The 18,216-nt window shown below is 38.9% G+C and overlaps 1 protein-coding gene across 1 annotated transcript in view; it reads left to right on the forward strand.

Moving 5' to 3' along the window:
* Positions 1–18,216, forward strand: part of PCDH15 (protocadherin related 15) — an 850,076-nt gene that overhangs the window by 589,572 nt on the left and 242,288 nt on the right. Inside the window, exons 17-18 of the mRNA XM_047824821.1 lie at positions 4,016–4,109; positions 14,369–14,497. Of these exons, the coding sequence (XP_047680777.1) occupies positions 4,016–4,109; positions 14,369–14,497 (223 nt within the window). The remainder of the gene's footprint in view (positions 1–4,015; positions 4,110–14,368; positions 14,498–18,216) is intronic.

The raw sequence follows: 18,216 nt of genomic DNA on the forward strand, positions 1-18,216 counted from the left end.
TTGTCCATATTTCCTATAAATGGAATAATACATGTGAATGTTGTGTCTGGCTTTTTTCGCTTAGCCTAAGGTTTTGCAGTTCAGCCACGTTGAAGCATGGGTCAGGACTTCATTCCTTTCTATACCTGTGTAGTATCTCATGGAGTGTGTGTGCCCTCTTTTCATCCATTCATAATTGGATGGCCATTTGGACAGTTTTTCTAGGTCTTGGCTGTTGTGAATACTGCCACTATGAGCACATATGTACATGTATTTAAGAATCTGTTTTCAGTTCTCCTAGTATGTTCCTGGAATTGGAATTGCAGGGTCATACTGTAATTTTATGTTTACTTTTTGAGGAACTGCCAGACTGTTTCCCACAGTGACTGGACCATTTTACATCCCCACCAGCAATGTGCTAGCATTCCGACTGATTCCTTTCTATCTTTCTCAACATGTTATTTTCCCATTTGTTTAGTTAATGGTATGCATCCTAGTGAGTGTGGAATGGGAGTTCATTGTAGTTTTGGTTTAGTTCCCTGCTGATTCATGATGTTGAGTATCCTTCCATGTGCTTTTTGCTCACTTGTGTATCTTTGTTGGAGAAATGTCTGTTCAAGTCCTTTGCCTAATTTTTTTTTAATGTTTATTTATTTTTGAGATGGAGACAGAGTGTGAGTGGGGGAGGGGCACAGAGAGAGGGAGGCACAGAATCCGAAGCAGGTTCCAGGCTCCGAGCTGTCAGCACAGAGCCCAATGCAGGGCTCAAACTCACAAACCGCGAGATCATGACCTGAGCCGAAGTCGGACACTTAACCGACGGAGTCACCCAGGGGCCCCTCTTTGCCTAATTTTTAATTGAGTTGTTTGTATTTTTGTTGTTGAGTTTTAAGAATCCTTTATCCATTTGCTGAGCCAGACTCTTATCAGATATAGGATTTGCAAATATTTTCTCCCATTTTGTATATTTCTTCCACTCTATTGGTGATGTCCTTTGATGCCAAAAATTCTTAATTTTGGTGAAGTCCAATATGCCTATTTTTTTTCTTTTGCTTCCCAGGCTTTTAGTGTCATATTTAAGAATCTATTGTCAAATCCAAGATCATGAAGATTTATCTCCAAGTTTTTGTCCAAGAATTTCATGGTTTCAGTACTTATATTAGATTGTTCATTCGTTTTGAGTTAACTTCCATCTATGGTGTAATAAGACAGTCCAAGGTCATTCTTTCACATGTCGGTCTCCACTTGCCCCGGCACCATTTGTTTAAGAGACGAATCTTTCCCTGTTGAATAATCTTCATGCTTGTTGAAAACCAACTGGCTGCAGATGCATGGGTTTATCTCTGGACTCTCGGTGCTACCCCACTCCCCAGTATATGTGGGTGCTTCTCAATGTCCTGGTTTCCCAAGAAACTCTCTGCCCACCTTTTCTTCCAGGCCTCCAGCACTCGATTGTACACCTCAGCTGTAATCTTTTGCCTCAGGTGACTGCAGGGTGCTCCCCGCCTTACAGTGTTTTCTAGAAAAACCCACTGCTTTTCTGCCTCTAGTAAGTTCTGGGTTAGACGAAATAAAGGCAAGAACCATGCATCATTCCTTCAGGCATTCCCCAGACCTACAAACACAATTCTTGGTGGATAAGGGTAGCACTGGGGATGCTGGCTTCCATCTTCAAGACCACTGATGTCACCCCTGTGCGATACATTTTCAGTCATGCAAAATTTAGGTAGCACTATTATTGTTTCAACATAAACGGTTCTTACATACTTTTAATATATGAACGTACAAGATTTACTGCATTCCTAGATGCAGCCCAGTGTATCCTGAACTATAGTTCCAGCCAGCTGGTAGGAACACTCGCCCTTTCCAATTGTTTCAGGAATTTCAGGAAAGCATGCTTAGGTGTACCCAGCAGCTAGTCCTTCAGCTGTAAATACCAAAAGATACTACTTATCCTTTCTCTCCTTCTCCGTCTCCCAAATATCCTGCCCAACTGCCTACTGCACTGGGCACAAGGCACGCATCGTATTGAGCAAAGAGCTATCTTTGTAACAATTACCAGACCATTAAAAATTAGCTGTTTAATTATAATATGGCTATAAATGGGGATACTATATAAATTCCCAGAGATTTTCTAATTTAATGTACAAGGAAGAACATAGATATTAGAACCTGAAACCAAGGGGAAAAACGGAAAGCAATAAATCAGTTTTCTTTTTTCTTTCATTGTCCTATGGCTAGGGCTTTCAGATTTTCTGTTTAGGTTGCTTGTGAGTAAGTCTCAGAAGCAATAATGTCTTACTTTTGTCTTGAAGTCATTTTAGAATGAGATTATCTGAACCATCTGAGGTGTGGGAAGTTAATCCGAAAGCCATTGTTATGAACAACTCTGGGTTGTCGGTTCTTTTGACAAAACATTTAAAAATGTACCACTAGTAAACTTCGTTTTCTGTAGTTATACCATATGCTAGAAATATTTAAAGTCCATTCGATCAACAACAATAAAATAAAGCAAATAGAGTAACCGTGACTCTGACTTTGATTCATTGGTGTTAACTGTTTTTTTAAAATTTTTTTTTTTAATGTTTATTTATTTTTGAGACAGAGAGAGACAGAGCATGAATGGGGGAGGGGCAGAGAGAGAGGGAGACACAGAATCGGAAGCAGGCTCCAGGCTCTGAGCCATCAGCCCAGAGCCCGACGCGGGGCTCGAACTCACAAACCGTGAGATCGTGACCTGAGCTGAAGTCGGATGCTCAACCGACTGAGCCACCCAGGCGCCCCGGTGTTAACTGTTTTTACCCAACTACCATGTATGATGTGAATTGCTTAAATTCCACTGTAACAATAAAAGCACTTGTGTCAAAATGTGAAAGCCTTCTATCAGGCAGAAACAAATTATGTTTTTATGCTTGAATAAATATTTTAATGCTTTATTATATTAATATAACCTCTCCTCCACAATAGATACTCGGTAGGCCTTTATTAAAATGTCACATATCAGATGTCAGATTGTAAAATCTGAGATAAAAATTTGGGGATTATTTTAGAGAGGATTAGAAGTAACCAAACTGTTACAAGACAAATTACATTGGAGAAGAAAGTATTAACTATTTGGACACATTGATTTTAAACAGTGAAAGGGTAAGAAGTAGTATTAAAATATTCTAATTATGAGAATGTGTCCAAAGGCTGTTCATCTCCCATTATATATAATAAATAAAATAAAGAAATATCTAAATTTCAAAAGAATAACAAAATGATACAATTGTTAGTATAGCCAACGAAAGTCCGTTTTTTATAAATTATAAAATGGGAGAGTGAATGCTCATAAAATTATGTTTCCTTAAAAAGAATATAAAATATTGCAGTCTGAATCCTCTTTGGAAAATAGTATAATGTATCTAAATCTGATTACTATGGAGAATAAAAATAAATATTACAAAAATAATCCAAATACCCATGAAAGTTTTAACATTTTACTGTATATTTTCTAATTTTCTACAATGAGCCTCCATTGTTTTGAAACTGGGAAAGAAGAAAAAATAAATGTTAATCACTAGGATTTGTCAAAGATAGAATTTAGATATTTGCATTTCCAGTATGGGCACAGTATGTGAGGATGAACAGGAATGATGCTATGTATTAGTTCTAAGAAACCATTCCTTGATTCAAAGGATTATGAAACTACTAACGGCTAATGCAGTCTTTTACCTTTGAAATAATCATAAACAAGATAGATATCTTTCTTCCCGAAATGAATTAAGAGTAGTTTTATTTTTCTCTTGGAGGCTGGAGAATCAGCTCAGTTATCTCATTCAGTTTGGGGGTTTTTCATTGTCACTAATAAGCTCATCAGCCTTAAAGGGTTTTTTTAATCATCAACATGAATCCTAGAATCAGGCATCTTAAATATTCAGGCTACGTTTGCTGAAGGGGAAAAACCTGTCAAGAGTAGTTCCCGACGGGAGGAAGACTCCCTGTGACAAAAGATCTTTGTGTGTCTTATCTGTTTGTTTGTTTTCTCTGTCACTAGTACTGGGATTCTAACCTTAGGGAAAGCCCTGGACAGGGAGAGCACCGATCGCTACATTCTGATCGTCACTGCTTCCGATGGCAGGCCGGATGGGGTGAGTACTTGGCCTGGGGACCGAAGGGTTGTAAGCACAGTGCTCGAGAAACTGAGAGACTTGTAGTCTGATACTCCGAAACAACGTGTCACCATCCTGAGTCCAGGAATAATCTCTTTCACGAGGAGCAGCTCCTTAAATTACTTGGAGAAGTGGTCTTTTCTCCAATGCACTCTTTTAATAGATGAACCTATACTCTGAATCTCTTAGGAACAGAATAGGTATTTGTGATTGACATTCTTACCCAACTCGTGGGGAAATTGAAGTCTAACAGCCTAGAATGCAGTCCATGGACAGTATCACCTGCACTGCGCCCCAAAATGTGTCCTGGCTGTTTTACCCTATCGCAGCCTGTTCCCTTTAATGTCAGTTTTTGGTGGGGGTGGGGGGACTGCAGATAAATGTCTTGAAGCACTTAGGAAACCAAGTTGACTGATTCCACAGGTCATTTGTAAGCAGCACTCAGGGTCCTGACTAATCCTTGGTGATGGAAGTGCTTTACATGGCCCATAATTCCAGACAGGATAAATTTTGTTTAGTCCTTCTGGAGTGTTTTAAAATCATTTGACTGTATTCTTTAAACCACCTTGCTTACAACCACTACTGTTCTAATTTTTAAACACTGTAACATTTCAATTGTTGGTAACAGGTCATTAGACTTTTTTCAACATTTCTATGGCACGGAGTAGTTTCCTGTTTAGTCAGATGCTTATAGGCAACTCAGCACGTTATAGGCCAATTCAGTACTGTTCTCTGGAAATAATTTCAAATTCAGGTTGGGAGCATAGGTGAGGCTCACCCAATGACAATAGCAGCATAGCTCCACCTGACTTGAAATTAATTGATTGATCTGTATGGTAGGTCGATTGGGGGCATATGATGCTCTCCTCACACTTATTTGAAGAGGATTGCTCAGAAAATTAATCGATGCATCTGCCAATAATAAGCCATTTGCCATTTCTCAAACATTAGGTAGAACAGTTACATGTAGAAAATAAAATAGAGTAAAACCTTGGTTTATGTGCATAATTCGTTCTGAAAACATGCTTGTAATCCAAAGCACTCGTCTATCCAAGCAAATTTCAAGAACCATTGGCTCAGTTGTGATTATGTGACATTCAGCATCATGTACCACTCAAGTATTACAAGATGTCGCTCATTTATCAAGTTACAATTTGTTAGAAATGTTTGCCCATCTTGGGGAACGCCCGCAGAACAAGTTATTCACAATCCAAGGTTTTGCTGTATACAGGACAGTCTGAGTAAATAGTGTGGCCAGGACAAAGTACTTAGCTGTGTGAAGAAAAATAAAACTGAGATTAAGTTTTAATCCTTGATTAAGGATTAATCAAGGTGTCCTTGAGTAAGAGTGTGCCTGGGTTAGACCTACATGAAGAAGGCAGTGGGAGTCTCAACAAGACAATAAGTGAAGGCTTTGCTGTATGGTGGAAGACTAATTGGTAACTTGGCCAGGAAATAATGGAGGGAGGATCCTGAAGAATTACTCAGCATGGAGGAAGGGGTGTCATTAGATTGAAGTAAAATAAACAAGGAGCACTCAGGTCAGCTATTAGAATAGAAAAAAAGAAAACATAATGCACAGCTTTGGGATACATCATGTTACAAATCAGATGTTAATGGCAGTGATAATAGCTAGGAACCTTTTAAAAATCATTCCTTAGACAAAAGAACAGATAGAAAATAAACAGTATATTAAGATATCTGGTATAGTGTCAATCCACTGATTATGGGTTTGTCCACATCAAAAACAGAGAATCAATTATGGGTTAAATATAGTGGTTTAATTTCTTCTAGAGCATTTTTCTTTCTTTTTTTTTTAATTTTTTTTCAATGTTTATTTTTGAAGGAAAGGGAGAGAGACAGAGCATGAGCGGGCAAGGGGCAGAGAGAGAGAGAGAGAGAGAGAGAGAGACAGAATTCGAAGCAGGTTCCAGGCTCTGAGCTGTCAGCACAGCTGACGCAAACCACGGGATCATGTTCTGAGCTGAAGTCGGAAGCTCAACCGACTGGAGCCAACCAGGCATCCGCAGAGCATTTTTTTTTTTTCTGGTTACTTGTGTATTTCAGACCCCTTGGACAGCATTTAGACCCCTTGGACAGCATTTAGCATTTCTAGCTCCCCCACACTTTCATTCTTATGATCAATAAGGTCTCATTCAGCTTTAAAATTATGATCCTTTTAAGTGAAGGTGTTTTATTTTCAAAAGTTTGTATTGAGAGTACCAGTAGAGAAAGGAATCAAAAAAAAAAAAAAAAACTTCTTTAGTTAATTCCATTATTTATATAATGTTAGGGATGGACTTATAAGTGGGTACATATAGTGGGTTCCTGAAGGAGAAAGTGATTACATAATCACAACTGTCTCACATTTTGATAGCATTCTTCTTATCTGTACGTTTAAACTTACTCCTTTGTAGAGTTATGGTAAAACTAACCATTTGACCTTAATGGTTATGGTTTTCAAGAAAGATATTTAATGGGCAGTGACCCCGGGTGGATGGACTCTTCTTAAATCAAAATGATTACCAGCAATTTGTGTGAAACAGATTGCGAAGATATAATTTGATTTCATCATAAAAAAGCCACCTTCAAAATGTGGTTAGGGGAGAAGAGAGCTAATATTCTAGTGGTCATTGCTGATGTGTTGTAGACACAGTTGAGGAAACTTTATTTGATGTTCTTGTATTTTTTTTCCCTTTTCTAAATGTAACTTTGTCAAGAGTAGTTTAAAAAAATCTATACATGTAAGTTACATATCTCATTATTATAAATAGACTTCTTTAGCTATATGACTACAGATAAGCTCATACTTTCTGGATTTTAGTAGTTATCTACAGTTACTTGGAATTACTTACAAATCTGTGAAGTTGAAAATTCCTTAATAAAGCTTCTACCATATTTTATTCCAATATTTTCACATTTTAGGTGAAATAGACTTTGAAAATTTTATATATTGTACACATTTTTAAGCAGTTGTGTTTTACCTAATTTATAATAGTAACATATAGGATAGCTCCCAAATGCATTTTTTGGAAGGAATATACACTCAATTTCTTTTCAGAAGCTCCTTGTTCACATTTATTTATTTATTTCACATTTATTTTACTTTTAAACTAAATTTCACATTTCACATTTCACATTTATTTATTTCACATTTATTTTACTTATAAACTAAATCCAAACAATCTGAGCTAAAAATACATTTTTTGGGAAAATTTTATTGAAAAATGTGGGCAAACTTTATTATGCTTATGGATACAATTTGATCAACAGAGAGGGAGAATTTTTCCTCAACTCTTTTATGGTCCCTGGCTGGGTCTGAAAATTAAACTGACAAAGTCAGACTAACAGGAAAAAGCGCATTTATTTAAGTTTTACATGACATGGCAACCCCCATAAGGAAACGAAGACCCAAAGAATTAGTGAAATCTAGTCGCTATAATAGTGGGTTAAAGGATCAGAGGCAGGTGCAGAAAAGCAACTAAACTACGCAGAGAGGCTGAAGGGAGCTATGAATTATTTTAACAAGGTCAGCCTACATAGAATTCTCTCCATCTCAATTTCTTGCTATTGTTGGGCATAAAAATGTTACCTTCCTTCTCATACAGGGAATACATCTTTCACATAGCAATTTAATATCCTGCTTTTAAGAAAAAGAAAGAAGGACTGAGCGTTTTTCCGCTATTTGTTGTTCTTCAAGTACCTTTATCTCAAAAGTCAATACACCGGAGTGGCATATTTTGGGGTGATGTCCTCTGAACTCCTTCAACAGTCAGTGGCAGCAGTAGCCTGTAGGAATAGGCTTGTAAGTACGGGGAAGCCCAAACAGCAGGGGCTTAAACAAATCAGGGTTTGTCTCAAATATAAAGAAGCGTTGAGGTGGGCAGGAAATGGTTGGCGCCGGGGCTCCACAGTGGCATCAGGGTGCCCTCTGCCTCATTTCTGCTCTGCACTTAATAGTGCTTGCTTGCATCTTCATTCCTGGTACCTAATGGTCTTATGGTGGCTGCTGCAACTCCAGGCACCTACTCTCCATTGCAAGGAGCAGAGGGTAAAGATGCCCTCTTTTCTCATGGAGCTGGAGCTTTTCCAGGGACCACACCTAGCATACTGCTTCTTATCTTATTATCCATACTGGGCTGAAAGACAGCTAGCTAGGGAGTAGGGCTTGTGGATTACAGATGTCCATAAACCAAAAACACAGCAAAATACATACATATGCAAATCACAGTGAAAGATGTAAACATGCAAACTGTGGGCAGGATTTCCTCTTTTGTTGTTGTTTCTTTAAAACAAATGTATCAGTTGTCCATTTCCAATAGGCTGATTCTTATTCAAAACCCAAAGTTGTTCTGTGGGTGTGGATATTTCTGACCATATCCCATGAGTTCAGCAATCTTGTTTGCTATATCTGTAGAATGCTCTAGAATGCCTAGCTTGACTTACTCAGTTATGGCTTTTACAGTGAATGTCGGTGATGTTTTACAAGTTCAGATTGGCAATAGGCTTAGCATCTATGCTTGGGCCTTGAACTAGTATTATTCCCTGAATGTCTTTTAAACATGACGATATAAATTAGCAATTAGAATCTAGAAGTGAACAATTAACTGTTTAATCAAACTATGGGGGAAAAAAGAAAGGAAAAATATATATGCAAGAAGACTTGTGTGGGAAATTCAAATAACTGAATTTTAATATAGTTAGTTTAATAAAATTGTAGAATGAAATAATTCTGCCTATGTATATGTGTGTCTACAATAAATATATATCCTGATATATCCTGGTGTTATTTGAGAAAACAAAACCGCAGTGGGTTTATTTGGGTGTATAATTTTGTAAAGAGATGTGACCATGTAATTTTAAAAGAGAATGAGCTACTTGTTTGTTCTCTTTGAAAAGCGTAGATTCGTATTTCTTGGTTTGGGGGAACAAAATACTGATATTTTAGTGTTTTCTGAAGGAAATATTCCAGAAATTTGATATTTTTTTCATTGTGAGATAGTCTATGATATTCTTCTAGTTTCTATTATGTTTCTATTATATGTGATATATTAACATGTATTATTACAATATGTTACATATACTATAAAGTATGTACTCTCCTCATGCAGTGCTCAGATGTGCACAGAGTTAAAAGCTCCTGTATTTTTTTTTACACCTAATCCAATCTTCATGAGCCCACTCTGCTACCTAGATTGTAATGTGTATCTGGGCTGGGTCAGGTCCCACTTGCTTAAAACAACATCCCAGCATCTTAGGTTTTAAATACTCTTCTAGGTGAACACTCACCAGTGCAGCTGCTGATTGTCCCCTCCTCTCTTCCCGGCCCTCACCCTAAAATTGTACAGGGGCAGGTGTGATTACTAGTTCTTGGTGTGGGGATGGGGGGGCACCCAGCTTGAATGCCTCCATCTATGCTGGAGTCTGTTTATATGGTGCGTGTGTGTCTGTTTTGGCCTCTCAACTGCGGGCTTTTTAATTTTATCCAGTTCCCTAATGACCCTTTGGGTGTCTGGTGCATCCATTGCCACGTAGAGCTGACATGAATTGATGTGAATTGACATGACCACCGAGGTCCTCCGCCCTCACCCGAGGCCTTGCTCAGGTAGTGATCTCTCAGCATCTGCGATTCCTGAGCACACAAAGAAACCCCGATTCTCTCTCTAGCCACCTGTCCTTGCCGCTGCTGCATATTCACCACAAGGTGCTATTAGATGTGACTGCCGTGGAGATTCTCTGGAGGCTTCCATATTCCACGCGAGTCAGCCACTGTTTCTCCCCAAGTTCTCTTACTTTCTCAACACCTATCACCACATTCCCTAAGGGCTGTTCCAGTGCCTCGTGGATGTAGACGTGGCCCAGGGTGGTGGAGGACAAGGCGTGGAGAGGAGGACCTTTGCATCCGATCTCCTTGTCCTCTCTGTGTCTCGCCTTCTGCTCCCATAATCCAGATAGGAAGGCACCCCCTTTTCCTACTTTTCTGGGAGACATTTATACTCTTTCATTCTCAGAAGGGGAAAAAGCCTCCCACGTCAGCCTCACTGCTAGGAAGGTCGCCCTCGGTCATCAGAGAAACTCTATAATCTGGGTCAGCCTGGCTTGCCTCTTGATGTTGTAGCCACAGGATGATTTGTAGCTATGAATAAAAATGTTTTGGATTAATACTGCCTAAAAAGAATGCTCAATGCAGAGTATATACCTTCTCCTTGTCCTATTGAGCGACAAAAATGGTCAGATCCTAAACACATCCTCATTATTTCCATTTTTATTGAAAGGAATTAAATGTACTAATAAAAGTTATTTTGAACATGCATGTCCATAGAAACTTGTAAAGGGGGTGTGTGTGTGTCTGTGTGTCTATGGATACATTTCTACATTGACAAAAAGAAAAAGGCCGCTACATCATTCCATTTTCTATTTCTCAATTATATAGTATATAATGCACATTCTTCTGTCAGTTTATGAGTATATAGTTTCATTTAGGCCCATGTCAGTAGAAATCATCATAATTATATCTTCAGTAACTGGAGAATGAATATATTTTGAACACCCTAAATATCTTCTAGTTAAACCAAGTTTTCAATAATTTAAGAAATTAGCTTGATAGATTCAATAAAGTCCATAATGTAAAATCGAGGAAGATTACAAAATATTTTTGAAAAAAAGTTCTCATGAATAATAAAAAATGGTTTGTGTAGATGAACATACATATGTTTGTATTTTTTGTTTGTTTGTTTTTGACTTTGACTTTACATCTCACGTGTTTTATACTATTCCAAACCAAATATACCATATCAGTGTCTTTATTTCAGGGCCATACAGTTTCTGAAAATAAATGTGTATCCACATTGTCTCTTACAACAACCTGCTTGCATTGTTGAGAATTTAATATGTGCTGTAAGGATTTATCCATGATGTAAAACAAAATAAAAATCTGTGACACATTATAATTAAAATAAGTAATGACCCCAAAAGTGATAATTGGTGGAATGCAGTATTTAACTGCAACTATTTCCAGCTGGTGTAGTGAAATTAGAAGTCGGTACAACTTTTGAGAAAATAGGCAGTAAGACAGATGTCCTTAATGCAAAGCAGGTAGCTTTGCACTGATCAAGCTTGTTAGTTTGGTGTCTGATCTTTTTTATTTAATTGGAATAATATAAATTGATTTTCAGATTAATTGGGAACATGTGTTAGCTAGTTCCCATAGTGTTCTTTTTATCTACTTTACCTAAAATGACCTGAGCTGATTTCTTAAGTATTTCATCTTAACCAACTGAAAATCTGTGCTTGGTAAGATACATAAACCATGTTGAAGATACAACATGGTAAGATACAAGATCCATGTTGAAGTATGATTGCCGTCTTCCTGAACCAACCAAAAAATGTACATGATTGTGCTTTACAACTAACTAATCTACTCTTTCAGTAGATTTAAATGAATAGAATCAGTAGGTCTAAGGTGTCACCCGGGCATTTTTAATGATTAACCAAGTGATTCTGATGTAAATGGTTTTCAGACTACACTTCAAGAAATACATAAGCTAGAAATTATTCTATGTGCATTTTTACTTAATAATTCTATAAAGAGAGACATGGATTCTCCTCATGTCATACACAGTTACTAAGATATGGAGAAATACATCTACATGGTCCGTAAATTTCAGTCCCTATTAGCACAAAATGGCGGACTTGTTTAACTTTCCAGATTACTTGGTGATCCAGCTGTCTTCTGCATTACTCAACTACAATCCGTAGTCTTTGAGCACCAAAACAGTCTGAAAACATCATATACCACAGTGTCAAGAATGGGGATTTGAAAGAATAGGATGGAAATCCATTTAGAAGATTGACAAGGAAATACAGATAGACCGGTATAAAGAGGGTCAGACAATTTGAAGGAAAGTCAGCAGACTCTAGTGTGGCTGCTCTTAGGTTTTGACTCCACGCTGTCACTTTTAATGTCCTGTTCACCCTCAGGCAAATTGGGAACTACTACTACTACTATAAAAACATCCTTTTACTGGTTTTATCTCTTACACAACTTTGAGAGGAATAACATTTGTTAAGCTGTTTTTTGTTACAAAAGCAAGGTAGCCTTGTTGGAGAAAATTTGGAAAATATATAAAAATTAAAAGAAGCAAATTAAATTTTCTGTATGCCATTGAATCAGATCCTATTTGGCTTTATAGAGACCCACATATATCTACATACAAGTGTGAGCTTATGCTCGTGCATCTTTTAAATTAAGTAGTTTCACGGAGATACGCACACAGAAGAATGCCCAAACCTCAATTGTGCAGCTTAACGAATTTTCACATAGTGAACACATTTATGTAATCAACACTTAGAGCAAGAAACAGAAATTAATTGGCCCCCAAAAGCCCAGCCTTATGGCTGTGGCATTCCCAGCCCACCTTCTTCACAGACATGACCCTATTCTGACTTCTCTCACAGTGGAGACATTTGCCAATCTTTGAAATGTATACCCTGGGAGTCATATGGTGTGTGGTGCTTTGTGTCTGGTTTCTTACACTTTGCCTTATGTTCATGAAGATCATCCATGTGGTTACTTGTTACAGTGATTTGTTCATTCTCCGTACTAACATTCTACATTGTACTAACATTCTACAGTACTTCTACTGTACACAGAAAGCAATCTATATAAGCATCTTTATGGGTGGGCATTTAGGTTGTTTCCTCATTTTGACTAGACAACACTCTTCTGGTCATCCTTGGCATGCCTTTAAATAAAAATTTTACTGGACTTTTACAGATAAAAACATGTACAAATCATACTGAATGGTTGTATGAATTTTCACAGAATAAACCCACCAACGTAGCCAGCACACAAATAGAGAAAGAACCCATTATGGATACCCAAGAATTCCCTGCTATGCATGGTAAATTTAATGACTCCTAGATATTGCATGTGAAAAAATAATAAATCTTGGGGTAAAGTCATATTGCTCAAAAGAGGATATACTTTTGCCTCTGTTAAAATAGGAGAAAACCACCCTAATTCAATCAGAGTTTGAAAGTTGGGTTTTAGTCACAGTGAGGCATGGTCTAGACCCCATGAAGAATTATTAAGAGAGTGTAGAACTTCAGTGATCCCAACGAGAAGGAGGGGACATTTCCCAGGTCCTTGCCTCCTTGGTGGCTGAGGAGTGCAGTGTTTGACCCCTCGGTCCCTGATGGCTCTCTCCTCAGTCACTCCCTCTGAACCTCGTATTTCTGCTCAGCATGTCAGCCTTTCACCGCACATCATTTGCAAGTAGGACAAACTGTGTTGGTATCTTTTAAAACAAAATTTGGGTAATTATTTTCTCCTGCTTTTTTTCTATTACTTTTTATTTACATCTTGTCACATAGTGTCCTGGCATAACAGATTTTTCAAGTTCCAGCTGAGAACTCTTTCTTTCTCTGATTCTGGCCCCAGGCTTCTGTGATCTACCCCACACTGTGACAGAGCTGGGGGCAGGGCATTTGTTCTCAGGCTTTGATTAGAGAGAACCATTTCCTGCTTGGCTCACATCTGATCTTCCTTGATTGTGCAAAAGTCGTTGACCTACATAATAGACTCTGGTTGCAACAGGCCAAGGACGTGCCTTTTCACCAGGTAGCACATACTACTGGTAGATGTGCCTGCTTACCTTTTTCTTGGGCTGTATGATCCCAAGGTAATCACTTCACTCATGGTATATGATGCTCAGACTCCTGGTTTATATGTGAACCCCGAAAATGATGACTATAGTATTTTCTGATAGCACTTACTTACCTGAAAATACCCACTTGATGCACTGTGCTCTTTTATAATGTACAAGTTTTATTTTCTAAATAGTGAAAAATGTAAGTGATAAAGGCTACGGAAGTGTTACATTTCAGAGAAAAGGAGGTACACGTGTGTATAAACAAAAGCTTGCCACCCGTAAAATGTGAACAAGATAAAGGCAAAATCACTTCCTAAAAGTAAGCCTCCAGGAAATACTTGACATTTTCAAGAAGATGTTTGCCCTTTAATGTCATCATTTGCTTTTTCCATGTGGGTTTTTGAGGTGCTTGAAAATTGCAAGCTTCCTCCTTTTTTTTCTTCTTTTTCCTTTTTTGGAAAGCTAGGGAGTAGGAATAGTAATGAGATGCTCTTCAGCTAGACAAATGCCAAGATGGCCAATTAGCTGACGTCAAAACAAAAATAACTCTTTTCACATCGAATCTTTTTTGTTGTTTCTTTTAAGACCTCAACTGCCACGGTAAATGTGTTAGTGACAGATGTCAATGACAACGCCCCAGTGTTCGATCCCTATCTGCCTCGAAATCTGTCCGTGGTCGAAGAAGAAGCCAATGCGTTTGTGGGTCAAGTAAGGGTAAGTGGCGCGTATATATCAAGTGCATTTTTTAAGTGAATACGTTTCATATATTTTAATTTCAAAAAGACATTCAGCTAATGCAGGGTACAGTGGACCATTAGAAGTGTTGAAAGCGATCAGCGAGATCACTTGGGTATGAGGCGAAACACCAGTAAGTGCATTCATTCTCAATCACAGTGCCGGATACTCTTCCAGATTTTTTTCCCCGTAAATCACATTGTGTCCATTTGGCTTTACCTCGTTAAGCTTGTTGATTTACATTTTAGGACCATCAGGTGTTTTAAATGTTGATTAATTTAAAGTATTCTTTTCTTAATATATATTTTTATTTTCTGGAATTATACTAAGATATTTGTAGAGAAATATGTGATAGCTCTACCATTAACTATGAATTTGTAGGTGCATCCCTCAAAATACAGATGTTTGGAGGTAAATTCATCTGGTTGTGTAAACATGCCCTCAGCATTCTCTGGGTACCTGTATTTCACACACAACTTTTGTCCAATGTGTTCTCCTTCTTGACTTATTTATTAGCCAGTTTTTATTAGCCAGTTTCTGTTGTTCCTTTGATGCATAATCCCATTTTTCTTATAGCAAGGGCAATATTTCTTCAGCTGGGCCATACTTGGTCTTGAACTTGGTAAAGGGTCTAGAAGCTATAAGCTGAGGGCACATTTTGAGGATGACACCCCTATTGTGAAGCATCTACCTGAGATGAGGCATCTGTGTGGGCCACAGGCAAGGGAGTGGGGCACCCCAGTGTGCGAGTCCAGACTTTGGGACCGTACCCTTTCCCTGTTAATGCCGTGAGCCGTGAACAGGAGGTTTTCTGGTGCTTTGAAGCAAGCCTTCTCTACCAGGCAGCTGCACTTCCAGTCAGACATAGGGTCTGGCATTCAGTCCAGTTTCCTCTCTGGCTGCAGAAGAGGAGGGCTTCTTTAAACAATGTCACAAAGACCCTCTGCCTTCCACACCAAGCCCTGGGGGTTTCGCTAAACAGTTGGAGCTCATCAGTGTTTTCCCTTAGAGCTTTGATGATAATTTACAACAACTTCACAGCCATTATCGTCATCATTGTCGGACTCTCTCTCAAATCCTGCGGAGGTCACATAAGGCATACGTTCCCTTGTGCTTTTATGCCACCCCACCCCACCCTCGCCGCAGGGGAGAGGTTTGTAACAGTGCGCCCGGGAGTCTTGATGTCATGTAGCCAGCAAGCAATCAACTCCAGAACCCTGTATAATAATACCTCTGGCGTCAAAACTCTCACCATGAACTTGGCCAGAAAAGACCTGTAGACAAAAGATTGAGGAGTTCAAGTGACACTAACAGGAAGGTGAGGAAGTGATGCAGGGAAAAGACAGGTACCAGTGCAGGGCTGGCTACTGCACAAGTCCTCGTGAGGAAAACTGGAGCTCAATCCCAACAAGAAATCTAGGAAATCATATAGCCCGGAGTTATCAATCCTGAGAAGTGAGGGAACTGGCAAATTCATGCACGAAACCCTGACAGTTCTCGGTCACTGATGCTTTGGAGGGCATTTTCAGTACTTCTTGCCTCCAGTGCAAACAAGCGGCCAGGTCTCTGCAGCTCAGATACAGGAGTATTCAGTCAGACTGCACACACCAGCAGGTAGAAGTTGGCCAAAGAGTATACCTGCTCTGAGGGCCACGGGTGGGGCACTAGCAGTTTCTATAACACCAAGCAGACAAGATGATAAAATCTGAGCGGCATGTGCCGAAAACACAGAAAAGGAGGCAGTGCTGGCATTTACTCATGAAGGATGAGTATTGACGAGAAGAAAATTGGGAGGGGTTGGAAGCTGTCTGGCAGGTAATTGCATGAATAAAACCACAGACACAGAGCACTGACATGTCACATTACAGGAAATTAGATGTGCCACATCGTAAAGATTTCTCTGTGCATGTTGGAGAAGGTGGTGGGGGGACCCCTGCAGGGCGTGACGGATGGCGTCACTAGATTTTTATAAAGCTTACTCCTGGGTAGATTGTAATGGGAGATTCTAAATTCAGAAAGCTGTATTTAGTCACATCTACCAATTATTCAGAAAGAATAAACAGGTACTGAAATCACTTAGGGAAAATTATCTTTTCCATTTCTCATACTTTACTTAACATTGGAGAGTAAAGGCCATATGGAATATATAATTAATCATAAGTAAGTAGGCATTAATATAATGATTAATTTTTCGTTATTTTTATTTTTCCTTTATTTTCATCACTTTCCCTAGTGATTCTTCATCTTTGAATGAATTATAGCATTAAGTTTGTTTCTTGTCTCCTACTTCTAAAATTCAACAAGGAATGGTCTTTGTAATGTATTTTGGCATTAAAAATTGAAGTACAAACCCTGGCACTCATAATTTGATAAAGCAGTAATTGTCATGGACTTTAGGCAATAACATCTTTTCACAAAAACCTAAAATGACTGAAACTAAAAAGGAACATGAAAACGTGCAAAGCAGGTGCATACCACTGATTCCGCCCAGTCCCACAGAAGTTGTAATGTCCATAGGATGGGATTTTCATGCATCCTAACAGTCTCCTGTTGCTACCTAATGAGAATTTTATGATACATTAATTTCACTAAATGACTCCTGCCCTGCTTATAGAATTTAATTCTAGTTGTCACCAGAACTCTATGAAGACACACTTAAAACCAAAATACATATGGTTATTTATTGTACTGAATTTGAGTTACCGACTCCAGAGTTTTTGTTCTAATGATGTGGTGGTGTGTTAATCCACTGTTTGCATTCCAGTGCTAAAGGCACTTTTTATTTACTTTTTAAGGTACTAAGGCAGTGTCGTAGTAACTCAACTTTATTAAATAGGGAATACTTCTGAAGCAATATTTTTGGATTGTGCAACACAAAGTTTCATCAGCATGTTAAAAAATAAACTCCCAACCTGCAACATTTTAACGGAGAGCTCACTATACGCCAGTACCATATACCGTACTTAACTTTGAAAACTATTTCATTCCCAGGGCACTTGTAGCAGTGGCATTGTAGGGGAGAAGAGAATGTGTGCAGAGTGAAACCTAGCAAACACAGTGAGAACACACTCTGTGTCGATGTCAAGTGTCAAAGTGTCATCCTGGTGATTTACTGAAGGACGAGGAACGCCACAAAGGAATAAGTAGCTGTGTCAGTGTTCATGGGAAAATGTATTCATCTGCAGTATCTGGACAAATTAGTGAGATTCTAGGTTGGAACAAACAAGGCAAAGAAAGATACCAGGTGGAGATGACCCAGGACAGAGCTGGGCTGAAGAGGCAATTTGAGAACAAGTCAACAGTCTGACAATAATGGAAGATTTGTTGAGAGGAGTTCTGGAAAAGTGATTAGGAACACGTTGAGTTCTGACGGGTAAGACCAGGGGGGCTGCTAGAGAGACTCGGTGTGTCGGCCTAAAGTCTTGTTTAGTGTTTAGTGCCCTGCACAGCATGTCACGGGGGAGCATGTAGGGGGATCTGCGTGCCCCGACATGCTCCCTACATGCCCCTCCATATTCTGATGGTGGACCATAAGTGTGCCAACAGGGCATCCCCAGTGAGGTGTTGGGTGTAAGAGGCCTCACACCAGCCACAGACAAAATCCCTGCCCATTCTAGATCCCGGGGTATGCAGAGAAGCAGCAGAAGACACATGCTTGTGTGTGAGAGAGACACAGAGAGAGATTGTATATTAGAGAG

This window comes from Prionailurus viverrinus, chromosome D2 (genome assembly GCF_022837055.1).
Source record: "Prionailurus viverrinus isolate Anna chromosome D2, UM_Priviv_1.0, whole genome shotgun sequence".
NCBI classification, from domain to species: domain Eukaryota; kingdom Metazoa; phylum Chordata; class Mammalia; order Carnivora; family Felidae; genus Prionailurus; species Prionailurus viverrinus.